Source organism: Hemibagrus wyckioides, linkage group LG21 (genome assembly GCF_019097595.1).
Source record: "Hemibagrus wyckioides isolate EC202008001 linkage group LG21, SWU_Hwy_1.0, whole genome shotgun sequence".
Classification (NCBI taxonomy): domain Eukaryota; kingdom Metazoa; phylum Chordata; class Actinopteri; order Siluriformes; family Bagridae; genus Hemibagrus; species Hemibagrus wyckioides.
In genome coordinates, this window is record NC_080730.1 from 5802879 (window position 1) to 5830679 (window position 27801).

Below are 27801 nucleotides of genomic sequence, written 5' to 3' on the forward strand. Positions count from 1 at the left end.
CTATCAAAAGTCCTGATCTGCTGCTAACATCTTGGTGCCAGAGCGCCTAGTGGAGTACCATGCCTCGATGGGTCAGGGCAGCAAAGAGTTGGACCAACACAAGATCAGGAAGGTGGTCATAATGTTATGCCTGATCGGCGTGTAAATACCGTATAGCGTATAATAGAATGGCATTTTTTCCAACACCACAGCGCCCCCTGTCTGCAGAGCAGTGAACTCTCTTTGTGGGGATATGAAGAGTTTCCACTCGGAGCCAGCGTTCATTCGCACTTCAGCAGGACTTCATGGACGAGCCTGGGACATGGCTCTGCGACGCACACTGCTCCAGCGCTTAAGCACGCTGTCCCTGGTTTTACTTTTGCACCACACCGCAACCGCGGCCAACGGTGCGAGGAAAGGAAACGCGGAGAAATGCGGATACAAGGTGAGAAGATGTTTATACTTCACTTCCGAAAGGATATGAGAGAACAAAAACGCGTCGTGCGTGCATTTGTTTTGAAGACACGGCAGGTTTTTGTCGACTTTAATAGCATGTTTTAAACTACTTGGATTGTTTTTGTTTACTTTTTTTTTTTTTAATTGAATTGTTTACCACAATGTTTAATAAGCTGGCAGTCCTCCTCTGATGCGACTCTACGTTTACTTTAAAGTATAAAGATTCACCTAATAGTCTCAATTACTCGTTTTATAATATTGTTAGAGTGTACAAAATATGCTGATCCATACAAATATCCATACTGAATACATAATAGAATTCAAGGACATGTTTACAGTAACATCTGGTGACTTGTGAATGAAAGGAATGAAGTGGAAAGGTGTGCCAATAAACCGATCACATGATTTATATCGGCGATATTGAACCGGATGTGTTGATTTGCGGTGTTTACATGTGGAAAGCAGGTCAATCAGGACCTCGTCTTTTGTTCTCAGACTGAGCCATCTGGCTAATTTCCACACTTGAATTGTGCCAAGCTGATTTTTTTATTTATTTTTTTTTATGGTCATGTCCTAATAGTGTTAGTGAGTTTCGGATGGATCCTGTGAGTTAAATGTGGAAAGTTGACTGATTTTAAGTAAAGAAATAATAATAATAATAATAATAATAATAATAATAATAATAATAATAACTAGCCAATACAGCACTATAAATAGTCGCAAGACATTCATGCATTCTGGAAATTCCACAACCCTTTTAACAACCGATGTCCTCTTGCCCTTCCTCAGTTTGTTTGCTTTTCGTGCCTGGCAGTTTACTTAAAGATTCACTGGCCCGTAAATACCTATCGGAAGTGCTATTGACTTTTAGTGCCCACTCTTGTGTGCATTGTCTTCCGACCACTATGGCTGCTTTGAAGCCATTTCCCATAGGAAGTCAAGGGGACTATTTGCTCTATTAACACACTTGGGCATTTCCTCCTTCGAACCACAGGCCGTCTCCTTCCACGGCCACTTCAAAGGTCGTCGAGTTGCCGAAAGCACAGCTTTCCACAAACTCGGTTAGCTGGCTGTCGGGCAAAGTGTTGGGCTGCATCAAATCCTTCGACTGCTTGGGTTTTTACTAATGATGTGGTGTTTTGAACAGGGACAAACTGATCATTCTCATTTAGCAAGAAGACGTCGGCGTATTCGGTATTTGCTCGTGGCTTTTTGTAGGTTCTATGAAACAAGGGCTTTGATTCGATAGCTAAATATTTGTTTTAAAATGAAAAGGTTATTGTTTAATGTAATATCGCCCTGCCATTCAGAGGGGAATGATCAGCCTCAACTTGCAGCTCAGCAAGAAAGAAAAGAAAGGTGGATATTTAAATTGGCTTGCGCTCATTCCGGGCCATGCTCGTCCTCCTGCTGAGAGGGGTTGAAGGCTTCATGTCGAACCCCAGCGGGGGCTGGCTGGCTTTGGATGAAAGTGCCTAACCTCCGGAACTTCCAGGGCTTTCAATAGCATCCTTCCTTTTGGTTCCTCACTCAGACTCCTAGAGACGGAGATATTTTTGGGTTTTTTTGTTTTGTTTTTTTACTTTAAAAGTCTTGAATGAGCTAAACTTTCCTTTCCCTTCCTTTTCCTTTCCTGAGAATGATTTCTCTGCTAAACGAATGAAGTCAGAATTCATCACTGTGCAGATATTAACAGCTGCATAATCAGTTGCGGGGGGAAAAAAAAAAATCTATTTTCCTCCATCTGGTTAAGTTATGGGTTCAGCATGCGACAGTGATGTCAGCCAAACACGACAAAACATCAGCCTGGATATTGCGCAGATTTCCAAGTCGTTTTTGGGTCGTAGAAATGGCAAATCCCGCCGATTTGCACTCATGGAGACATGAGCTGTAAGTCTGTGGAGCGTGAGATGGGGAGGTGGGGGGGGGGATCACTGTAACCCCCCTGTGCTTACAACCACATAAAAGTCAACACCACTTTAAACACCGAAGTAACGATCGTAATGATAACAGCCCCTATTCTGATTTCAGCCTCCTTGCTGTATGTTCACAGGAGCTTCGGTCCAGGCTTGCTCTCAGAACACAAGAGTTCCAGCCTAGGATTACTGTATTATCCCATGTATTTCTTTGTAGTTACTTAGTTAATTTGGAATTTTTTGGCATCGAATCAGATACAATTTTGCGCCGGATCGTATTCCGCAAGCTCTCCAGTCCGCACAGCATGTGCTCATGCTCTCAAGAGGAAAGCTACGTATAGCGATGACAGATCCTGCTGCTAATCAAACGTACCACTCTGACCTTTCTTGCTCTTTGCGCTTGTTATAGAACAGAAAAGTTGATTTTTTTTTTTTTTTTTTTTTTTTTTTTTTTTTTTACATTTTTTTTTTTCTTTTCCGGATGAAGAAGTCAGCTCTGGCTTTCATTAACTCATTACCGCCGTGCATCAACTTTGAATTTGTCCAGCATTACTCATTTATTTTTTTCAGGGTGTCTTCTGCAGAGATCCTTTTTGTTTTAGTGAAATATGTCCGAATAAAGATTAACGGCTTATAGAAAGCAAAGCACAGTACAAATGATATACAATCAGAAGTCGCCAGACTGGTAGTTCTTAATGTTAATAATATATAAGGTTTCTAGGCTTGGAGTCACAAATCGACATTCCGTGTCAGTGCAACAAAGACGGCACAAAGGGAAATGTTTTGTATTGTCCTTAGACACACACACAGCCTTTTATTACTACAGGCCTTTGAATCCTCAGCAAGCTCTGGCATGAGTGCACCTGTGGGACACCTTCTTCCTTTTTTTTTTTCTTCTTCTCACTCCTATCTCAAAAGAACCTGCATGTTTTTTCTTCTCTTGTTCTCCTACCATCTGACTGATGAATGGTGGAGCAGGAGGAGCGGTTCCTAGCGCACAGGGGTGTGGATGGTGGAGAGTGTGTGTTTGGGTGTAGGGGGTGTGTGTGCATGGAGGGTTAAGTTTAATTCTGCACCATCTTTTGGCCAGCATTGAAAACCATCCAAGCAACTCGTAACCTTGGAGGCCATGCCTTGTGCTGCGGTGGGAAAATCCCTGGTTGGCTAGTCCTGAATCAGCCCAGTGCGCAACAAGGCTTTTTTTTTTTTTAAATGTGGGGGTCCTGGGGCTTTCAGCTGTAGCGCTGTGCTTTGACAAGCCAAGTATCCTGCTGTTCTACGTGAATGGAGTGATGTAGCCTGTAATCGGAGGTATGTCGAAAGTGAATTAAAAGTCTAGCCACTCCACTCACCTCTGGGGTGTCGATAGTTGGTCAGAGGTTTGTCATAATCTTGAGAGCAATATTGTTATTGTTTTAAGTTCTCCAGCCCCTCACATGGTGCACATTTCTTATACTCTCCCAGCTCCCAAAACCACCTGTAGCAGGAATTTAGTGTTCCTGATTGCCTGAGAAGAAAATGTTGGCTCTCAGGGGGGCTAAAATCATGTCTGGAAAGCACTATTGACTGTTAAGGTGTTTTTAAGGGTTCTTTAGGGGTTTGTTGCGTATAATTTTTTATTGTTACTCAAACAGGTTGGAACGTTTCTCGGGATACAAGATTATAAGTCAAGCAAAAGTTAAGATTTCTGTTTTTTATTATTGTTTTTGTTTTTTCCCCCCAAAGTGGTCAGTATTAACAAAATGAATTATTGATGACTTTGTTTCCCTTTGAAAGCCATGTGCTCCCAGTGGTCATTTATTAAAGCGGGTGAACGAAATGTCTAATTAAATTAGCGTAATCCTCTTGAAGCAAGCAAGATGTTTGTAAAGCGATCTTATACCCAGATTCGGCGCTCCTTGCCGTCAGAGATCTGCAGGAAAGGGCAACCCCCTCGGGATTGTAAGCCGATACGGACTGGTTTTACTCTTCCAAAGCTTTTCCTTTGGCGCGCGGATTGAAGTCATTACAATCAATTAGCTGTTCTTTCCTCTGGCCTAATCAGGGATCTGATGCGGAAGAACTTCCTGCCTAGGTTTCAGGCAATGATTTGAGATTGCGAGCGTCTGCTTCGGAGGATGAAGTACAACGGTACGCTTCAAAGCTCAGGATTCGGCTGCAGGCTAGACAGGACCATAATGCCTCTGTGCGAGAAGGAAGGGGGGGGGAATGCAGTTCTCTGACCACTTTGGTAATTTATCCCATCTTTGGGCCTTGGACTTGCTATTAAGAGCTTGTGTGTCTTACCCCACATATTCAGACTTTTTTCTTCCCAAACGTTAAAGCTAAACCCGTATCTGCCTTCACCGAGGCTAAGGCCATGCCCCTGGTCTGATTCGGTCCTCCTGCAGATTCATGATACGTGTGCTTTTAATATCTCATTTTGCAGTTGTGCGACTGCATTCGCTTGCCCTGTGTTTTCCATTAGAGAAGTAGGGCAGGTCTATGTTTTTCACGGTCGAGGAGTTCTGGAAAGCCCTGGGCAGTAGTGCGTTCCCATAGCATGAAATACAAGACTCCAAATCCCACAAGCCCTTATCCTCCCTATGAAGACATTTATTGTTCTGTAATGTCATCAGGCAGGTCTGGCTACCTCTGAATCACAGTGTCTCTCCATCCTGCTCAGTCTGGTGAATCCACATCAGTTTCCATTCATAATAAGCCTCCATTCAAAAGTTTTTTTTTTTCTCTCTCTTTTGCTAGGAACAATTAATCCAGGTTCAGTGAAATCCCAATGAAAGCCTTTGAGGAAGCTTTGAGGTTCAGTTCCTGTCATGTCCTTCCTTTTGCTGCGGACAAGTCCGGGCCTGTTCGGAGCAGCGCCGTGTTTACACTTCTCATGAGGTTCATTTCAGTCAACACAGAAAGCGGGATGCGATTATGCAGATAAAGGGAGGCAAACAAGAAAAGGACAACAAAGGCTGGGATTAAATTCAAACTCACTCCAACCTTGTTAAGATTTTGACCTTTTGAATACGTAGGTAAATAATTCTAAACATGTAACATCTTTTAAAGCACAGGTACGCTCATCCTGCACGTGTTAGCTGTTTTCTTGCTCTGATGAATTAGGTGATTGATCGAATAAGGTGTTTTTAGAGCAGGAGCGTTCTCCAGAGTTTAGAAACTTGTGTCGTAAAGCACAGTAGCACTGGAGATCAGCCTTCACACTTGTCCGGCACAACGGTGAGGTCATCCCTGAGAGCCTCCTAAATCCATTCAGGATGGTTCCCAGGGTTCAGAGGGCAGAATTAAGTAAGCAGGGATCTGGAGGATGTTTGGTGTGACAGAAGTTTTTCCCTACAATCCCTCAGGTTAGGACTTGGTCATGTATCACTGCCATGGGGCGACGTCTATCCGGAACGGACAGAGCTGGAAAAGCAATCAGGTCCGTTCGTTTCCCCGTCGAGGAACTTCCCTGCCTGTTAAAGACATAAGTTTTGACATTCACATGCTCATCAATGTTCCTCTGGAGTCCTCTTAAAGCATTCTTCACTACTTGGGTTATTCGTTCCCTGATGAAACGAACTCGGCGTGCCCTTTTGAGCTTGTGTGTGTGTGTGTGTGTTTCTCAAAACACCTAGACTGTGCATGAGAATGCGCCAGTGAGTTCTTAAGCACTAATGTCATAGCATATGGTTGCATTTCGAAAGAGGCCTGGCTGCGACAAATGCTGATTGGAGTAAAACAGGAAAGGCATTAAGCAAAACAGAGCAAGGGAACTTCAAGCCAGACTACCCTGCAGCATTGATCGACTGCCACGCAAAGCCCCTCATCAGCCGTAACCCCTTTGACCTCTCATCCTGTCTTTTCCAAGAGCTTTTTGCTTTTTAAAAAAATGTGCCAAGGAGTTCACAAATGACTTTTTTTTTGGATTTCTTTTCCTTTTGTGAGGCGCTCTAGCGTCACGTCAAATCTGTTATGTCGGATATAAAAACCACGAGTAATATCGCACCTTAACTTAATTAATAAAATGTAAAACATGCTTTATTTTAACGAAAGTCCCCCCCTTCTGTGCTATGTAAGTTCACTGAATATTTAACATGACTTTAATCAAGTTCTTCTAACTTGATTCAGATCTTGAATGTGATTAGCTCTAATTTAAGACTACTGTTTGAACCTCATCACCGATACACACCAGCGGCCAACGTCAACACTGCTCCTTTTCATCAACATGGCGGCGGGGTTCTTGAAACCATCACCATTTCCTCGACACCCCCCCCCCCCCCGTGTTTGAAATCTCCTTCGCGTATCAGGATGTTTGCAATTGACATCGAGTTAAATACTCGTCCTGAGTCGAGTATAATTGCAGAGATCTGGGCAACTGATACTTGCCTCATTGGTGCCATATGATCACCTGCAGCCATGTGGCATGCGCAGGAAATGCAGCTCAGCAAATTGCATGGTAGTGTGATGCTCGAATGCAAGAATTTGCATGTAATAAACGACAGCCCAAGCGGAGCAGATGTATTAAACAGCTTTTTAATGAAACAATAGGGGTTTTGTGTGACACTCAGATTTGTTCCTCCCTCTATTGGATTAGAGTATTTACTTTGGCAGATCTTCCTCAGACGTCCTATTCATTCATAATCTCAAAATAAACTTTTATGATGCTGAAGAGGCACTTTTCCTTTTTTCTTCTTCTTCTTCTTCTTCTTCTTCTCTCGAACCTCTTCCTTGACATCCTGTTCCTCTATTAGTCATGTAATTCTCCCAAGTCCCCTTCAGGCACACAAAACAAATCCCGCTCAGTCAAGCGTGCCAGCAGTCCTGATTTGATAGCATGACCTCGCACAGAGGAAACATGAAATAGCGCTGATTAATTAGCATTAGCGAGGCTCAGATAGAAGACACAAAGGCGATTGTCCCAGAAAATGACTTCTTTTTTTTCGGGGAACGTCAAATGAGATGCACATGTCGGGGATAATGAGAACAGCATGTCGAGCTGGTCAGAGCACAGTTGTGGTCAAATCTGTCGAGCCACATGTATAAAGGTGCTCGTATCCGTCCCACTCGGACCGTGAGCGTGGGTGGCTAGCGGAAACTTCGCGGACGGTTATCTCTGAAAGAAAGCGTGGGAGTCGATTTGTGCTGTCAGTTTTGGGTTTCGAGATATTCTCACATCATTTGTCAGTGATTGGGGGTCATGGTGAAGGGATACTGTGAGAAAAGAAATGCTGATTGTCCAGCACAGGCAAATGGTGTTGAATTAAGTTTTAAATGCTAATGAATCGGTCATCACTGTTCATTTTTTTTTTCCTCTCAGAGATCACATCTGTATGACTAATGCCCCCCTCCCCAACCCCACTATTCCTTCAGAAATCCTCTGTAGGCTCAGACAAGTGGGAGTACTTTGAAGGTATACTTTGTAATGGGTGCTGGAAAAGGGGAATTCTCACTTAGGCAGATGGTGAAGCTGTTTAGGAGTTTCTCACAGGAAGCTCAACATCACAGACGCCAAGCCACACCCCCTTTTGCTCTTTGTTATCGACTCAGAGCTTCGTCTTATTCTCTGCTGAATCAACACGCGTTTCGATCCTGAAAAATAATAAAATAATATCATGAGGAGCTGTGCTACATCTGTTAAGTCTGTTTATTATTCTTGCTTAAATCCATCAAATCTGAACTTTCGCTCCATCCTCGCTCTCGAAATTCAGCCAATTTGTTAGACAAACAGTGATAAGAGGCTTTGTGGTGGTGTTTGTTTTCTTAGAGCAGAGGAACAAGCCCAGCGGGAGCAGCTTAACATCATCCGATCAGGAGGATCTGAAGAGGAATATTATAAAAGCATACACCACAAAGCAGCTGATGGATAGCTCCAGCCTCCACCTTTTAACCTCTTTCTAGGCCGCAGGAGCTTCCTGCTGCACTCGTAGGTTGGATTAATGACTTGCGAGACACAAGCTAGTTTCCCTGCTTTCATCTTAGTTCTTGTTGTTTAGAGGGGTTGAAAAAATTCACAGGGGTATGATGTGGAATGGCGCATGGGTTTTTATATTTGGTGGGATTTAGATATCAGGTAATAAGTAAAATTATGTGTTTTAAATGTACCAAAGGTTATACTTTCTTTATACACCTACGTATGCTGATAAACGCTAACTGTCTGTGAATTACAGATCGCGTTCGCAGCATAGCTAATTTTGCATATGCGACACCTACAAATCTCCAGATCTCCAAATCTACAAATAAGAAAAAACACCGTAAAGAGAGTCTCCTTATATTAGCTACCGCAGACACACAGTTTTTTTTTTTGTTCTAATTGAATACCTAGTCTTGTTTATATTCACTTCTGGATTTCTTTTTGAATGTTTTTCTTTCAAGTTGTTCATATGAAATGGCAGAATTTTACAGAATTTCTTCTAAATTCGTGTGTGCAATTTTGAGAAACAAACTCATTAGCATAATTTATATATATTAAATGGCAGCTTTCTTATATGTAATTTGTTCTCAGCAGGTCTTGTACGATGCAAAGCCCCTTAGAATGATTTATGAATAATTCCTTTCATATCCTTGATCAATAACTAATGCCCAGTGTGTGTGTCTCTGGTATCTGGCATAATGGCAGACATGTTTGTTTGTTTTTCCCAATCCATTTATGCATGGTAAGCCAGTGCATCATCTGTCATGCATATGGAGCTGATCCACTCCTTTTTCGTTTTAACAGGTACCAACCCACCAGAAAGCCAGGATGCTTTAAAGAGAGCATGGGGGAGTCGGAAGGTGGGGTTAGGTTTGAACTTTACACATAAGTCCAACAAATGTTGCCTTCTAATTAAGCAAGCCCTCGTTTTCCCCAGGGCTACAAGATTAGTAACTTCCCCTGGTCCGTCCCCCCTCCCCAATTTTTTTTACCACCACTACCTTTTAAGACTAGCATTACCCTAATTAATCAGTGTCGCCAGAGTATCCCTGTGAGGCCTGTCTTTTATTCCGTAAATGTGAGATGCTCATGTACGTGTTTCTTTCCTGAAAAAGTAAGGGGGGGCTTTTTAGCCACATTAACCCCCCCCTCTCTCTCTCTTTCTCTCTTTTTTCTTTTTAGAAGAAGGTTGAAGAAGTCATGGGGGTGTGGAAAGGCTTGGGAGCCGGAGGATCAAACAAATACTTCCTTTTTGTAAAAAGAAAAAAAGCTGTGTGTTTGGAGTTGTCTCCATATGGCTTGCTGCTAATGGGGAATTTAAAGAGAACCATCTCCACTTGTAAAAGAGCTGGCTGTGTTGTTGTTAAATTAACTTCACGTGTGAGCTCGAATGCCAAAAGACAAGTACGGTTGGGGGGGGGGGGGTTATTGGGAGAGAAGGGGTAGTTGTAGGTTGGGGTAGGAAACAGGCCCTTGCAAGCCAGTCCCCTTTGTAGAACAATGAGACGAGGACCCGAGTAAACTATCGGTGTTTGCTTGATATGTTTGTTTGAATTGAGATGGCTCTGAGGTAGGAAGTAAATCTGCATCTGTCTTTTGTAGCTAGAACTTGAAAGGGTGTGTGACCAAGCAGTAAGAAGAATGAAACCTAGACGAGATTGACGGCCGCTGTTCTCTGAAGCTTGTCTTCTCGAAAGTTATAATTACTGTTATTATTCAAACTCGGAGAGGGAACACCTGGTTGAAAGAAGCTTTGGTGCCGTGTACAGGAAGCGCTCATCTATCATCCTCACCTGCTCCTGGTGGCTGTTCAGACATGTCCGTGTCTCATGAGTCTGCACAACGTGGGCACCGGGTATGGCCACGTAATCGTCCTCCAGCCACCAAAAATACCCCAACCTGCTAATCTTACATTAGCGCTCCCATCTAAATTGTGTGTTAATGATACTCTTGCCTTTAAAAATCTGAGTCACTTGTGTGGCCTAAGAAGTAAACTGCTTTCTACTGATGTTTCGGTGGCGTGTCAAAACTTCACGGATTGTGTTTTGGATGTTTTTCTTTCAGGGGTACTAGCTTAAATCAGTGACTCCAGAATTACTCATGAAGTAGCGTTGCTAATGTCAATCGCATGTTCTTGTGTTTTCACATGGCTTCTAATGAAGCAGGTCATTAAGCAAAAGGCTGAGTATTTCCAAACAATGTTGCCTTTCTTTCGCAGTCTGTTAATAAGCCCCTATAAAGTGTTAGGGCTCTTGTTTGACCGGTGACTGACCTCCTGTTTTTACCTCACGGCCAATATTTCTAGTCGTTTGCCACATGGGATGCTGCAAGTTTATGGACCCAAGTTATAGCCCTGAAACCCCCCCTTCTTCATTCCCCCCTTCCTTCTTCCTCAAGCTCCAAACTGTCCATTTGAAGTTTTAGGACGCCAAATGACTTCTAGGGCTATTAGGAGTGCCGAGGGCGAGGATATCAGCAGGGCCGTCAAAGGTCTTCAGGCCCGGCTCTCCTCCCAGCAGGACCAGCTCTGTCTGAAGGAACAAAGGGAAGGAAAGTCGGGTGGTGGTGGTGGTGATGGTGGTGTTGGAGGGGGTTGTTTCTTGTTGTGGAAGGCCATAAATGGGAGGAATCGTTGAAGGGTGTTGGGAGGGAGTGTGACAGGCTTGTTAGGAGGTGTTTTGCCACCCCTTCCTGCCGAGGTGTGAGGCTGTGGTAACAGCCTTGGGCCCTCTGATTGGCTGCAGGTGTGCTTAGGCGTCCGTGGCAGCTGCCTGTCCGATGTGACCCACAGGACCCCGCTGTGTTCATGGTATGGAATAAACCCTGGGACTATTATAGCACCCCAAGGGCGCACTGTTTCCCTTCGTTTTGGATCCTAAATGAGGAATTAGAGCGCTGTTCCCATCTTCACCATGGCTGTAAATGTTTTCATGACCTGGAGGTGCAAGCAGCTTTGGCCAATTAGTCCTTGTTCTCTGGGACAGTTTCCACTATGAACATGACTTTTTAGTCCAGTGTGACAGATAGAAATGAGCATCTACCATGTCAAACTGCGGCCAGAGCTTCTTCGACGTCAATCGTGGTGGTCTCAGTAATAACATCGTTATCTGAGTACTTGAGCTTAGCTGCCATCTGGTCAGGATCTAAGCCTAGGGAAAGGAATGAATCTGGGTGTGGAGTTCATCGCGTTATCTTTCGGAAGTAAGCAAATGCACCGTTAAGTAATAGTTACTAAAACATCCTCTAGGCCTTTCGAACACAATTTGAATGCACATTGTTTTAATTTGTTGTCCTGATGCCAATGCTAATGTCGTAACGAACATGTGGACCAGATGCGCGCAGCGGCAATATGGTGGTGATTTTTTTTTATTGCTATGTTTGTATTTGCAATGCTGATCTTGCAAAAACCTGCAAGCAAATAAAGCAGATGATACGACTTTCAATTTCATTCAAAATCTGAATGTACGAGTGACGTTCATTCCTCGAGGTAAAGACACAAAGATTTAAAACCGTATTAGACTGTTTTCTGGATTGGCATCAAATCAGATTCAACGACATTTCCAGACAAAACAGACAAGACAGTACTTTATGCTGTGAGTGCATATTATGTTGACTAACAACTCATCTTGTGCACAAGTACAGGACCTGACTTGCCCTTAAGCTTGCAGAGAGCAAGTCTGGTTGCACTGATGGCATTGGTAGTGAATCAGTATCAAGTATCGACTAGTATTTAGAGCACTGATATTGTATCAGGGGGAAAAGTGTAACTGGTTCATCGCTAGTGACAGGGAAGAACTGAGCTTTCTCTTCTCTTCTGGAGTCTTAAAAGTGTAGGATTATTTCATAATGTTAACCAAATTATTACTTGAAATCTGTTTTGCTTCTGAATATTTCCCTAAAGAGCTTGACGTTTGCCGCAACAGCAGTGAAGTAAATTTATAACCAGTCGCAACCTTGATGCTGTGGGTCCACTGATCAAACCAAAACTGGCAGCCATGTTGTTGATTTTGCGTCTTTAACGTGTGATGGAAGGGTTTCCCGCAGGGTCCACAGGAGAAAAAACAGGCTTGATTTAAGAGACTGGGAGAGACGAGATGACGGCCGAGGGAATTGAAGATCCAGACAAGGGAAAGGGGATGGGATGGGGGTCCAAACAGGTTTACGGTGCAGTGAGAAGGCACACATTTGAAACATCTGGCCCCGTTGGAGAATTTGTGCTGAGAAATAAATGAGTGCAATTAAGTAGAAACGTGCATGTGATCCATTTTAGATGAGCTTATTTCTCTTTATAGCCAGTAGTGCAATGATAAGACTGAATGCTTTCCTTTATTCCAGACTTCAGGTGTAACTGAACAGATCAGTTTCCCAAGCTCTGTCAGATGAATACTCTCTCTAGGAGGATAAGTATATTCCTTCCTGTCATGTAGGACAATTTCCTCTAATCAGGCAGGCAGATAAAGACGATAAGATCTTTCAAACTAGACCACACTAAAATTCAGAGGCGTACACCGCTTGAGTGTCTTATTTCATCAAGAAGCCTCTGTCATTGTTGCCCTGTGCGTCTGCGAAAGCATGTTTATTTTTTCTTTTCCTTTTACCATCAGTCTCGATCTGACACGCAGCCTATAGCTTCCTCTTGTCTCGTGTTTTTAGCTCCTGTCACGCAAGCTCGTTTGTTTTGACTTGAATGATAATACGCCTTTAAAATACTGATCCCGGGCCAGTCCTTATCGCCTCGCCCAAAGTTAAAGCGCACTTCTCAGCACCTGAATCTGTACCCAGAACCGGAGCAAGGGCCGAACATGGGTTCGTGAGAGTATGCCTGTCTTGTGCAGCTCTTCTCACAACTCGAGGCTTGTTTTTCAGAGTTGGCACCGAGAGCGTTCAGCATTCAGTTTGTTGCAAGCCAGAAGCCTCGTAATTGTAGGATACTTTAGTGTTGCTGTCACCACTTAAACTGCTTGAGGTTTTTGTTGAGTCTTGAAGGAATGTGTTCCGTGCCCTCAGTTTAGTTTACATGTCACATACTTGGGAGTGAAAGCGAGCTATTTCCTAATGTCATACCTGCTTCTCTGTGTCTCTCTCTCTGTCTCTGTCTCTCTCTCCAGGGAATCCAGTCCAGTTCAGACGAAAGCGGACGCAAGCTTGTCACCTATCGAAATGACAGTAAGTCACCACTTATGAAATATAGAGATGCTTCAGTGATTGGGGGAAATATCTGAACAATTTCCTGTGCCCTGCTTGAGGTATTCATCTGATCCCTTCCCCCAGCTCTAACTTTGGTTCTCGAACTACCGAATGTGCCAAAAAGTCACATTTCTTGCCTGTAGCTAATCCCGCTTCTCACTCAGCCCCCATTGTCCGCGACCGTGGACAGGAACGGTCACGGCCTAAAAGCCGACCCTCATTAGCATCACAATGGCAGCGACTCAGACAGGGAGCCATGGGGTGTGAGCGAAACAAATGACTGCTCCTCTCTCTCTCTCTTCCTCTACCTGCTGATCTGCAGCCGCGATAGCACAGTCCTAAAAAACATAGGGGTTTGAAAAAGGAAGAGGTTTGGCGGGTGGACACAGGTGGGGGGGGCTGGCATTGGGGGGGTTTGGGGGGAGGGTTGTGTTGGCTTGCATGGCTGCGTCCAAGAGCTTGCCAAAGAATTTTACCAATGCTCTTTCAGGGAAAAAAAAAGAGCCCAATTTTCTTGTCTTGTTTTTCCTCTCTAGACTGCTCTCTGAACTGGAACCCGTGGGGGAAACACGCCATCCACGAAGTGAATAATATCAGCTTCACTCATTTGTCCTGTGATAACCAGGCTGCCGTGGTCGTCCACTGGATGCCAAGTCCCCTCGGTAAGCCCCCTTTTTAACAGTGCTTTTACATGCAAATTACACACAAGTAATTCTGATTAGAATCGTATTACAATCTCTGTGCACGTGTGTAACCATGACTGGATTAAGATGAACTGCTAGAGACAAGGACTTACAGTTACAAAGACTTCCACATGATTATATTATGACATATCCGTCATCTTCTGCACATTTATGACCAGGTTTTGGTTATATCACTTAGAGTAAAATTTACATGAACATGTATTGCTGTCACTTGTGAGCACTTGTGATACACTGGTAGAAACGTCATGTACAGTTATGTGTACAAGTTTGTACCTTTAGGAAACAGGAAAAAGCGAAGAAGTGTGTGTGTGTTGGGGTGGGGTGGTCAAATTGGGTATGAACAGTTGGAGAAAAAATTTGTTTCGAATTTCCTTATTTTTCTTTGTCATTAATGGACTTTTTTTTAGAAAACAGAATAACCTTTTTGTTTTGCTAAAAATAAATCTGATGACTGATTCATATATGCTGTGACCCCCCCCCCATTCTCACATTACCTGAATGTGACTCAGCAATCAGATTGTCGCCTTTGTACATAATAGGCGAATATGTAAGAATTGCAAGTTTGTTCAAGAAACAGACTTTATTTAGAATTTAGTCACATTCATAGTAGTAATGAAATCTTGGTTACTGTGGTATACACTAGAATTTTATACCTGTGCGACAGATTTTACATCAGCCTACTTTAAAGCATAGTGTTGGTTAAAGGTCCTCACAAATACTTAAAGGTTCCGGATGATGCTGAGACCCACTCCGCTTCCTAAACCCATAACAAAGCAAGTGCATTTTGAAGTGTGTGTCCGACGTGCCTGACTGCTTTCGGGGGGTCATTTCTCTCACCTGTCTCTCTGACTGACTGACTGACTGACTGGCAGCGATGGAGAAATAGGAGACCGGACAGGAGAGCCACTCTGAAAATGAGGCCTCGTCTCTTCAAAGAGACTGCTAGTCCTGTCCTGATCAAAGGCACAGGTTTTGCTCCCCCCTCCAAGCTTCAGGCCTGACAGTCACACAAATCTGGCCAAGCAGGAGAAGAGATCTGCACATAGGAACACTGTGATTTTTTTGGAGGAATGCTTGTGTGTTTTCGGAGGATGAGGGGAGGGAGCTCTGGGGTGTCCCTGGCTTCCGTCTGTCGAGGCACTATTGAACTTGGTAATGTGAACCCTTTCCCTGAGCGCTAGCACAATGTGCCCTGTTGTTTGCTTCAGGCTAATCCCAGGACTGATTCAGGAGTCGATATGGTGCAAGTATATAGTTAAGGAACATAAAGATAACAAATTGTTAAAAAAAAAAAAAGAAGAAGAGTATCCTCAGATTTTTGTTGTTGTTGGATGAGCTTTGTATGACTCTGATGAAGCTTCTGGCAAAGAAGAAGAAATTCAGCAGAGTAAAAGTCCCAACCGGTCAGACGACTTTTTTTTTGTTTGTTTTTGTCATTCACCTCCGGTGGCTTTTTGAGGCACAGCGATAGAGGTATCTGTGAGCCGGTGGAGGTGTGGAGTTACACGCCGCCTTGAAGAGCAGGCTCTTTCAGCTCCGCTCCCTACCGAGGTAATCGGAACCACATGGAATGTGTGCAGGCTGCTGCCCCTCTCGCCCCTCCACTTGCCCCCCCCCCAACCCTCTCTCTTCTCTTCCCCCTGCAACTGATAAGGCAGAAATGTAATTAAAAGGGAGGAAGGCTGGCACACGTTGAAGGGCATGAGAATGCTCCCTTGGCACGCACATTTGTCCTCTGTGCGTGTTAAAGGCCTCCTCTCCCTCTCCAGGGGTGCTAATAAAAGAAGAAAAGAAGAGGTGTATAAAAGGACTTGCAGATTTCATGCTCTGACCCCCACCACCCACTTTTTTTTTTCCAGGGTTTAGCCAGGGTACAGTTTAGATTAGCGGGAAGACTTGTCGCGTCTAATTACTGGCCGATGCTCGTCATCGAGGCCCGTGATTACGATTCATACTTTTGAACGATTGTCTGATGCAGATTCTACGCTCGACTTGCAATCAGTGACACGATCTGAAGGATCACATACAAACACGCACAGAGTATTTTTGTAAAAGTATTGTTTAGCTTTCAATTTCAGTTCCTCCTGTGTAACGGTTTTATCTTGCACAAAATTGCTGAACTCGTTGTTTTCCATTTTCCCTCAATGACCGAACATCACAGGGTAACTAATAATGAATAATTCTTTAGCATGCACCTTCACTGCTTAAAATTTGGGTATAAAATATTATTCTTTTCAAACAAAGGTCTTTGCCTTCCTACACCTATCAGTGTCTTCTTATTGTTGTGAATGACCAACAGGCCACACAGACATGTATTCTGCACGGAAATCTGTTACTTGAGATTATTTTTGTGACTAAGAAATAAACGAACACGATCTAAGCGCCATGTCTGTTTCAGTAAATATAGCACACAATCCAGTGAACGGTTTCTGAACCAGGTTTGAAATGACCGGTATTTCAGGTGACTGTTGTGTTTATCCATGCAGGTATCGAGCATGTAAAAGGATTTCGAGTTTATCTGGAGGACAAGAATCCGGAGGGGAAACAGTGCCAGCACATGATACTGAAGGACCCGCGGCAGCTCAATTTCTCCTTCAAGAATGTTGTAAGTGAAAATGAGAGGTGTTCGTAATCCATATCATCAAATCCTGACCATTACCTTAACGCCTTTGTGTAACTAAGCAAGGAACAACGAGCGGTCAGGATGTTATAGGGAAATAATCAACCATGTGGTGTGACTCAGCATGAAGCCAACCTGAAGTTGATTTATTTTCCAATAACAGCCTGATGGTTTATTCCTCTTATACTACAGCTATTTTATAACATGTAACATGAACAGTACTTTTTATCTATTTAGAGTTACAATCAATTGTTGTGGAATGTCCACAAATCGGATTATTCAAATATTCTTTGTCAACACATTCCTACACAGTACGAGTAATTAAAAAAATGGCATTTAAAACTAAAATAATATGTAATGAAAGGGAATAAGCTGTAAAATAAATGGATGTAGCTGTATGAGGAAAAATAAATAGACAATCTAGAAGATTTTAGAATATGAATGTGCTGTAATGACTGAATTAGGGATTACTACAAATATTATGATCTGAATATGGTGATATGAATCTAGTTTTGTTGTTTCTAAATAAAAACAGTTTTTTAGTAGCAATACATCTCTTTATTGAAGATAATAAGACTTAGAAATCAGAAAGAGGAAGATCCTGAAGTCTTTTTTGTAATGGCATGAAACTTTCTGTTTATACATGTTCCATTAATGTTAATACTTAATAATGTTCATGTGCCTGTTTTGACTATAATAGAAATTTAATCACCAATCAGAATCGGGAATTCAGCAGTAACGTGGTCTAAAGATTATTACTTATCCCATTGTATCTCCTATTCCAAGTGGAGTTTTCCTTTTAAAATGGGAAAATGATTCATCTGGATATTTGTGGTGAGTGAGCTAGTTGGCTATAATGGATGTCTGTCGGAATTATTCGATAGAAGCTGAGCTCGCAGCCATTCATGGGTTTGGCCTTCGAGATGGACTACATGGTCCGGATAGTTCCATTTCCCACTTTCATGAACGACAGCTTCTTCCCTCCTTCCTTCCTGCACACCAACAGTGAGTTGTTGTTGTTGTTGTTGTTGTTGTTGTTTTTTTGGAGTCTTCACTCATAATGCTCCATATATATGACAATCCTTCAACCCTTGGAACCATGCTCTTGTTAGATCTCTGACAGTAAAGAATTTTAGGAGGCAGTCATGAATTTTTTATTTTTTTGCTTTGTTTTCACAGGTTGCGAAGTGCTTCTTGGCCCGGACAACCTCGTCTGCAAACCATGTGAGTATCTAAGGCTCAAGAACTGCTGAGGTGTTTGCAGAGCGCCGTGACCTGTGCAGAAGCCTCAGGTTGATTCATGTCTTTCAGTCTTTGTAGTACAAAATACCATTATGTATTATTTCTCTCTCTCTCTCTCTCTCTCTCTTTCTTCCTCTTATTCGACAGTCTGGAAGCCCAAGATGCTGAACGTCTCCCAGCTCGGCTCCAACCTACACGTGGTTTTCGATCACGCTCCTCCCACCTTCGGCTTCAACACCTATTACCTGTATTACAAGCTTCGACAGGAGAGCCACTTCAAGCTCAAACGCTGCAAACCGGTTAGCGCACTTCACCTTGGATTAAACTAACCTAAAGCATTGTGTCTCTTGCCTTTATCGTCGGCTCAGTGGATTTCCGCCGCATTCTTAATTTCCGGATTGTTCTGGGTGGTGTCATAACAAAACACACACACACATAATCCCAGTCACAAAGACAGGTCACATGTACTCAGTGGCACAATGTCACCTGCTAAAAACATCATAACAATCCTGCTAGGTCATCCGGATGGCATTGAATGAGTTTATAAAACTAGTGTGCGAATTCATGAAGCTGGAACAAAACAAAGTTTATAGCAAACAAAACAGTTTGCGTGGGTGTGTGCTACAGGATTGGCCAGATGTCTTAGTTTTGCAAATATTCAGTCTGGTTATCAGCAGAGATGATGTAGTAGTGTCACCGATCTTGCAGTAATTTTCAGTATTTATTGCAGTATTTGTTGAATGAGAACAATTATGCGAATATAAAAGCACAAACAAATCTCTCAACATGCAGGAAAGAAATATATCATTTTTTTCCCCTTGTCAACATGCTGCTTTATATTAGCTAGCCTTCTGACACTTTGATGAAACTGTGAAGGAAGTTTTCTTTTTAGTTAGTTTTCATTGAATTTAGGGACTCCCTGTAATCAGGATTTAAAGCTCATATCGCAAGAACCTCTGAAAAAGGCTCCTAGGTTTGTTCCCCCCCCCAAGAGTTCTACCAGCATGGGTATGAAAAATGACTAAAGGAACACTGTTGTTGTTGAAGTAGTAGTTGTTTCTCTTGTAGTTATAGTAGTAGTAGTAGTAATAATTCTTGTTGTAAGTACTTTGTACTTGTAGTAGCTGTTGCTGCTGTTGTAGTAAGTGTTGTGGTAGTGGTGTCTCTTGTTGTAGTAGTTGATTCTCTTGTAGTAGTAGTAGTAATTGTTGTAGTAGTAGTTGTTGCTGTTGGTGTTATTGTAGATGCTGTAATAGTAGTAGTTGTTATAATTGTTGTTGCAGTAGTAGCTGTGATTGTAGTAGTTGTTGTTATAGTTGTTGTAGAAGTAGTTGTAGTTGCAGTAGTTGTTGTAGTTGAACTAGTAGTACCTGCTGCTGCTGTTGTTGTTGTTGTTGTAGTTGCAGTAGTTGTAGTAGTTGTTGCAGTTGCAGTAGTAGTAGTTGTTGTAATAGTAGTAGTAGTTGTAGTAGTAGTTGTTGTAGTTGTTGCTGCAGTAGTAGTATTAGTAGTTGTAGTTGCAGTAGCTGTAGTAGTTGTTGTAGTTGCAGTAGCTGTAGTAGTTGTTGTAGTTGCAGTAGCTGTAGTAGTTGTTGTAGTTGCAGTAGCTGTAGTAGTTGTTGTAGTTGCAGTAGCTGTAGTAGTTGTTGTAGTTGCAGTAGCTGTAGTAGTTGTTGTAGTTGTAGTAGTTGTTGTAGTTGCAGTAGCTGTAGTAGTTGTTGTAGTTTCAGTAGCTGTAGTAGTTGTTGTAGTTTCAGTAGTTGTTGTAGTTGCAGTAGCTGTAGTAGTTGTAGTAGTTGTAGTTTCAGTAGCTGTAGTAGTTGTTGTAGTTGCAGTAGTTGTAGCTGCAGTAGTTGCAGTAGTTGTTGTAGTAGTAGTTGTTTTGTTGAAGTAGTTGCAGGCAGTATTTGTAGCTTTTGCAGTAATTGTAGTAGTTTAGGTCAATGTAGTAGTTGTTGCAGTTTTCAGTTTCCATGTACCATTTATACTTGTATTTAAAAATTGTCTTCCTAAGGATTTCAAATGATTCATGTCTTTGTTTATAATCTTGTCTGGAAAGGGAACCTTTGTTGTGTGTTTCTCTGTAAAACCTTTAAACTCAAAGATCAGCATGGAGCACTACAAGAAACGGAATTTTTGTACAGTGTAGGTTTGGTAACAAAATATAATAATGTGACATGCTTGATTTTCTATTCTTCTGATCAATTTGTGACGTTTATCGTCGAGTCTTTCTCCTCAGTCTGAGTGTGGTGTTCAGTCTGAATTCCATTCTTGAGAATGTTTCACCAAAATGACTAATAATATCAGCTTTCGTTAAGGCACACCCAGCTATCTTGAAGCCGATCACCAAACACAATGGTGTGCACGCTTATTCATGGCATAACGAAGAGTCAGACTGAGATTTTTGTCCGATTCGCATCGCAGACGCATCCGCTTGCCTCCGCTGCAGGAGGAGGAGGAGGCGGCAGGCGAGAGAACGTAGGAGTGAGATATTCTGGATTAATGCGTTCAGCAGCATGTAATGTTCTTCACAGATGGAGGAATAATATATAGACGTGTCGGGCAAGTTGGCTAACAGGCGTGCACCTCAGTGGATCATTCCGACTCCTCCTGCCCTGGGGGAGATGTGCACTCTTAGCAGAACTAAAAGACTTGAGTGCTTTCCCAGCCCCACTTTGTTACTAAGAGTTCGATGGGAACTGGAAACGAACTTTCCTTTAACTTTCAGCTGACATTTTTTTGGCCGGGGTTTTCTCCCTTGTTGCATATTTATTTTAAAGAGGGATTTAGGAACCCCCTGCAAATCTTTAGCTGCAGGTTTGTTTCTTCGGGGATAGCCGTGCCTTTTCACCCAAACTGCAGGCGTTAACAAGTCGTGTGACTAGCTTTTGCATTCCTGACGTTTTGTTTAGTGTCATGCGTCAGTTTTTGTTTGTGAGGATATTCCAGTTTCTGTTCCCTCCTTCTTTGAGCTTTGCCTCCTACCTTCACACTATGTCCCTTTAGAATAATGTAAAAAGCAGACTCGATTTTCACTTTTTCAGAGGAGACTAGACTGCTATACCTCATGTCTGCTTTAACATACCATCCATTGTAACACCAATAATAGGCTGAAATATGAGGTGGACCTTGGACATTGTGGGGGGATTCCAGTCTTCTGCATCACACACTTAATCCTTTAAATGGTCAGAGAGGATCCGTTTCATTTTCTGTGCAAATTCTTGAATAAACATCCATGATTATCTGGCATCATCTTCCGTTTACATGCATGTATCATCTTTTTACATGATTAAGACTGGCCTGAAGTTTAAATGGCCTGCGTTATCATTTCAGGAGCTGAATGGCCCTAAAACAACCTGCATCCTGCAAGATGTTACACCAGGAACATATGCCATAGAGGTAACGTATATTCACCTTACACCAGAACGTGATCCGTACCTCAAATTGCGATCGATTTAGATAAGTAGACTTACTCAGTGTCGTTTTTTGTTTGTGCCATAGCTCCGTGATGACAGCAACAACACCAGGAGACAGACTCAGTATCATGTGAGCCAAGGTAAGGGCTTTTACCCAAGGGTCATTTTCCACTTTGTGAAGAACCCGAACTTTTGGCAATACTAAAACTTTTTTTTCCACCAGCTTAATCCTAAAAACTCTATTTTGGATGGTTTTTATTACATACTCAAAACTGGTGCCAAAAGGAACTAATGGTATTTGAGTGAGGCCTGCAGTGCGGTTCATTACTGATTGCTTGTGTATACAAATAAGCCTTTAGTCCCAATAGAGTGGATTAAGATTGGAAGTCAGTGTATATATAATTTTTTATCAGTATTTTATTATTAAATTCATCACCGGTTTCAGTGCTGGTTAGTGTTCTTGTTTACAGCTTTTAACAGGCTGAAATAGTAAAGATGATCAGCTGATGATATCCAAACTGCTAGAAACAATGCTTTTCTTTTGTCAGCATGGTGACTGTGGTGTTGTCATGGCAACGGAGTTCTTGGTTTTGAATGCACATGTACATTACTTGCCTATGCCTCATTCTCTTTGTCTGCTCCATTTCAGTGCATTCTCCGTGGGCTGGACCCATCCGAGCCATGGCCATCACCGTGCCTCTGGTCATTATGTCTGCTTTCGCCACTCTCTTTACCGTCATGTGCCGCAAGAAACAACAAGGTGCGCGTTTCCCCCCTTTTCTCTTTCTTTCTGTCTCTCTCTCTCTCTCTCTCTCTCCCCCACTCTCATTAGTCAGGATCTTATTACCTACAGAGCTCACTTTTGTCCAGAGACTGTAATCTGAGCTTCGTAATCTCTCAGCACAGATGAGGATTAATGGCTTGAGAAATCTAAGCATTTGTAGTCGCACCATTCTACTGTTGCGCCGCTCATGACAGACAAAAGGAAACTCCTAGCAATGCTGTTTTGCGTGCAAGGAATCTCGAAGTGGAAAGTAATGACATGAAATAATTAACGCCTTCTGTGCTGCTACGGATAAGATCATAGCTGCCTAGTGGTTATGCTTCAGTGATGTAGACCTGACCATGCAGTTCCCTGAGAGATAAATATATATTACCGTGCATGCAGCATTCATGCTAGGCCTTGTTTTCAGTCTGAAATTTCATCATATGGTAATAATAAATGTAATGGAATCTGCTGAAGTCTTTCATCTCGACTCTCTCTGCAGAGAACATCTACTCCCACCTGGATGAAGAGAGCTCCGAGTCGTCTTCTCATACCACGGCCTTGAGCACAGAGAGACCGTGGCCTCGGCCCAAAGTCTTCATCTGCTACTCCACGAAAGACTGCCACAAACATCTCGCCGTCGTCCAGAGCTTTGCCTTTTTCCTGCAGGATTTCTGCGGCTGTTCGGTGAGCTCCAGTTTGCTCTTTGTGCGGAACTAATTAATTAACAGTTACCAAGGAACACAGCTGGGGGTCACCACAGTCATGGTGGAATTTTTGCATCACAAGCTCGGTTATGAACTTTGGAGACATCAGGGAGTTGAAGGTGATCTAGAAATGTGTGTAGACTGCCACCTGCTGGTTAATGATCTGAAAGAGACTGAAGCGTGATCATTTCTATATCAGATTTTATTTGCTGTCTGTGAAAGACAAAATTTAATGTGGGGGTTGGGGGGCATTTTCTACTTATGTCTATTGAAATATTTTTCATAAACCTTTTGATACTCCATCGAACATATTATGGACTATATAAGGTTTATGATCATAATAGCCACAGGACACGGATGTGGTCAGTAGTAAATGTAGACCATAAATTGTCATTTGACCAAACTGTAGGCTGATGGAGGCTAAATTACGTCTCTATAAATATTAAAGATCCAGTGAAGGCTTAAAAAGTTTAAGCTCAAGTTAAATTAGTAACAGTGACACATTATTATGGGAAAAGTACATAATTAGAAACATGAAGTTCCAGGAATTTGACATTGCTGGTTTAAATAGAAAATGTTTTCTTGCAGATTTTATTGTAAATCCAGCTAATACAATCCCTAATAAGTGTTTCCTGGTTTTGCATCTAGGTTTCTCTGGATCTTTGGGAACATTTGGAAATCTGTAAGGAAGGCCAGATGTCATGGTTGAGCCGGCACATTGATGAGGCTCACTTCCTCATCACCATCTGCTCCAAAGGCTTTAAATACTTTGTAGAGAAAAGGCATCGTAAAGGCAAGGCTACATCCAAGGAGAAAAACAAAGAGGTGGCCATACCAGACCTGAGCAGCAATGACCTCTTTGTTGTAGCTGCTGCAATGATCAGCGAGAAGCTGCGGGAGGCTCAGCAGGGCTCGGCTGATCTCTCGCGCTTCATGGCTATCTATTTTGACTACTCGCGTGAGACTGACGTGCCCACCTCGTTGGCTCTGGCACCCCGCTTTAAGCTGATGGACCAGCTGCCAGAGCTGTTGGCCCGGCTGCACTCACGTCAGCATGGCGTCCCCGCCGTCAGCAAGCGCAACTATTTCCGCAGCAAGGCAGGCCGCTCGCTTTACGTAGCCATCTGTAACATGCACCAGCACATCACCCACGAACCCGACTGGTTTGAGCGACAGCTCATGCCTCCCGTTTCTGCTCCCGTCCCTCACAAGCGCGAGAAGCCCGACTCGGGGCTCGTGCTCAACGAGGTGGTGTTGAAGCGGCCTCTAGAGAGCGAGCGCCCCACCATGAACGTTCTCATCCCACCCACGATGCCAAATCCAGGCACGTTCTTGCTCTCTGGCATGGCCTCCAGTTCAGCGCAGGAAGAAATTGGGGAAAGTTCTTCACAGTCGTCGTCATCAAGTCAGGAGGCAAGCGCGTTAGCGAGGCCTTTGTGCCACACAGACGGCTCAGCGAGCCCTCCAGAAATGCCCAGAGACTCTGGAATCTACGATTCCTCTGTGCCATCTTCAGAGCTGTCAATCCCACTGATGGAGGGACTTTCACCAGACCTGGCAGACTCGACCTCCTTGACAGAAAGTGTGTCATCTTCGTCTGGACTAGGTAAACCAGTGTTCCTTACACATGTTTTCAGATGAATTTGTGGTACAGATCAAAAACATAACAGTCTGTTATTTAGGTGCATATGTGAATATCTTCTTTGCACACATGTTCCCGAATAGATCGTTATTTTTTTTTATTGCTGCTCCTGATACACCATGTAAGCTACCAAATATAAAGCTCTGTGTTTCAGATCATAATTTTCCATTGTGAGTCATATTTAATCATAGCCAGCAGTTTAAACTCACACAAGCATTCCTAGTAGTTTGTGTGCATAAGTAGATAACTTTACTTGAGTGCTGTGTAGCACCGTATTTAATATGTTAAACATTTTTAAGATTATTTAAGTTGCTTTGAGCCTCAACAGTGCCACATTAATCCATTTCCAGGAGCCAAGGGAGCAATACACCATCAGCCATAACATTAACATTCAAAGACCTTCCTAATATTGTGTAGGTCCCCCGTCATGCCCCTAAAATAGCTCTAACCCAACCAGGCATGGACTCTGAAGGTGTGCTGTGATATCAGGCACCAATTTGTTAACAGCTGATCCTTTAAGTCCTGTACGTTGCGAGGTTGAGCCTCCATGGATCAGACTTGTTTGTCCAGTGTATCCTATCAGATCCTACCAGTATCCTATCAGTTGTTCCTCAAACCGTTCCTGAACTGTTTTTGCGTTGTAGCGATGTGTATTATCGTGCTGTATGAGAAGAGGCTAACACCATTAGGGATTACTGTTGTCATGAAGGGGGATACTTGGTCTGTACTAATGTTTTGGCAGATGTCAAAGTAACAACCACCTGAATGCAAGGACCCAAGATTTCCCAATATGTATGTTATATATAAGGGAAAGCTTTGAAATGGGTGAGTGACCAAATTGGTCAGGAAATGGGGAGAAATTAATGCTGCTTATTATTTATACTGCTGTCTTTACTGCTTTAAAAAGCATTACTGTTTCGTTCATTTGTAATGAACAAATATGAGCAAATGAACAGTTTAACAATCTGAAATGCAGAGCTGCATAACCATCTTGACTCAATGTAGGAACATTTTGAGTTTTGGGGTAATTTTCACCAGGCTCAGAATAGGAGGAATAAGAGGTGATTCTGGTGCACACATGGAAATGACTGGTTAAATGAAGCATCCCAAACATGAAGGAATGACACCGACCTTTTCTCATTACTTTTTCCTCTCACATGGGAGGAAAGTACAGGTCTCGTCAGTAGGCTAAAATATCTTGAGTATCGGCCCAGTCATAGTAGGAGTTGCACTGGTGCTCTTCTAGGCTCACTCCTTTCAAATTCAGGTCATGGGAACAGATCTTTAGGGCGCTGTGGAGCAGACTGGATTTTTAAAGGTCCTTAATCTAGTTTTGGGCCTGATTGAGTGAGCTGATTTGTTTCAAGGCCTTTTTTTAAAACTCTGGCTAGTTTTCTGCTGACCAGAGAATGCTGGTCAGTTACTTAAACCTTAATGAATCCCAGTGAAAAGTGCTCTTGTGAAAACACTGAATGTATATTTTGTTAATGTTGTGCTTGGTCATTACTTGAACAGCATCATATTTGAACTCTTTTAGTGTTTTGTTTAAGCTACAAGATGAATCTTGATATCAAGCCTTATTCATTTTCCCCACGTTTAACACAATCTAAACAAAGTGAGTGATTTGTTATGATCTTATATAGGCTGTATACACAATATCTGACCAAAACCAAAAGCTACAACGCATTCATCTTTGTCTTTTGTGTTTTCAGGTGATGAGGAACCGCCCACTGTTAGCTCGCTCCTTTGCACCACACCCACCATCTGCAAGGCAGAGCTTCATCACATTGTGGAGCCAAGTGAAGGACTCATAGCACCAGCCTCCCCCTAGTGGCCTTTTCCTGGCTGCGCATTGCCACTTTACTTGCCTTCTCTATCACATGCCAACAAGCCTTATTTCTTGCATGTCCCATTTAGACATGAAGAATCCTTCGCGGTTTTCCGTCCGGAGACGTTGATGGATTTTTGTCTTGGGCAAATGTACAGTACTCTGTGAAAGGGACCGCCGTCTAACCAAAGCAGCTGTGAACTCTCGAGTCCAGCCTTTTTCCTTAGCGCAAAGCATTACAGTAGCTAGTACACAAATCTGGGGTTTTATCACAACCAGCAAATTAACCACTTGCTCTTTACCGTGTCATCAGACGGAGGTTACAGCACTAGGAGCATATTAATATGAATGTGGAACTTGGAAAACATCAACAAAAGTGCTATTTCAGTTTTATTTATTGATTTGATATTAACTTTTATCATCGGTTCATAGATGTTTTCGGTGCGTTTTGTATCGGTCTTCCTGTGATTTTCTTTTAAAAACAGTTTTACTAAGATTTTATTACATACATGATATTCTCATTGCTTTCATCTGCCGTTCGAAGTTCAGAGCAAGACGAACATTAATCAGCTTTTATTAATGCATTAATTGCTGAGAAAGGGAACAGGAAATCGTTGACAAGTTTCAGAGTTGTCAATTTGCAGAAATTTATTTTTTTGTACAGGTATTTTTTAGAGTAATAGAAGTGACTTCTACATTATATATGAACTTTGTACTGTTTTATAGTACTCTAATGTAGGAAATGTGTTAATAAAGCTAAAGTTTTTATGACAAATGCTTTGGTGAGGATTTATTGAGAATGTGTGTGTGTGCTGATTTATATACCGAGTATTGCTGTTAGGGTTGAAACAGGGGATCAGTGTCAGATCAGACATGACATATTTTCCAGTCCATAAAAAAAAAAGAGAATCACAGTCTTGCACGTGAACACAGGACACAACTTGCCTGAAAACACGCCTCACAACGTTCTTGGGATGTTTTGCATAACTGGGCAGCAGAAGCTTGTAGACAGTGTGCTCTTACTGTAAGGATGTCTATTCAATCCTGGCTGATACTTTAATATCAATATTCTATATTAAATTAATATATAAATAATAAAAAGTGTGATCAGTGCTATTGGACAATAGCAGAGACTTTTGGAATAAACAGTTGTACCTGGTGTATACTTGTATTAGGTACTGTACTTATTTATCAGGTCATTTATTGTGTTGGTGAACTTTGTTACTGACTAACCCGTATGATGTGCTTATTCTCAACCCTTTTCTCTACCCATCTGTCTATAAACAGGGATTATTTCATTAATCTGGAAGCACCGTGATTGATATCTCATTTCTCATTCTTTAAAAATGAATCCATAGTTTTGTCATGCAATTACTTCCCAGAGTTGCAGAAATGATATTTTCCACTTTTTATTTAAGCGAAAAGTTTAATACTTGTGTATA

The 27801-nt window shown here is 42.4% G+C and overlaps 1 protein-coding gene across 1 annotated transcript; it reads left to right on the plus strand.

Moving 5' to 3' along the window:
• The first annotated feature begins 217 nt into the window (after window positions 1-217).
• On the plus strand, window positions 218-27129 carry il17rd (interleukin 17 receptor D). Its single transcript, XM_058373827.1, has 13 exons — window positions 218-424; window positions 13356-13413; window positions 13971-14096; window positions 16625-16743; window positions 17643-17763; window positions 17938-17982; window positions 18148-18299; window positions 21334-21399; window positions 21502-21556; window positions 22066-22176; window positions 22685-22869; window positions 23538-24495; window positions 26244-27129. The coding sequence occupies exons 1-13, from the start codon at window positions 233-235 to the stop codon at window positions 26360-26362; spliced, it is 2307 nt and encodes a 768-aa protein (XP_058229810.1). The 5' UTR covers window positions 218-232; the 3' UTR covers window positions 26363-27129.
• The last annotated feature ends 672 nt before the right edge of the window (window positions 27130-27801 follow it).

Coding starts and splice junctions, on each gene's coding strand:
- il17rd (XM_058373827.1), top strand. CDS start 233: ATGAAGAGTTTCCACTCGGAGCCAGCGTTCATTCGCACTTCAGCAGGA. Junction 18,300..21,333: donor AGCTCAAACGCTGCAAACCG/GTTAGCGCACTT, acceptor TTATCATTTCAG/GAGCTGAATGGCCCTAAAAC. Junction 21,557..22,065: donor TCAGTATCATGTGAGCCAAG/GTAAGGGCTTTT, acceptor GCTCCATTTCAG/TGCATTCTCCGTGGGCTGGA.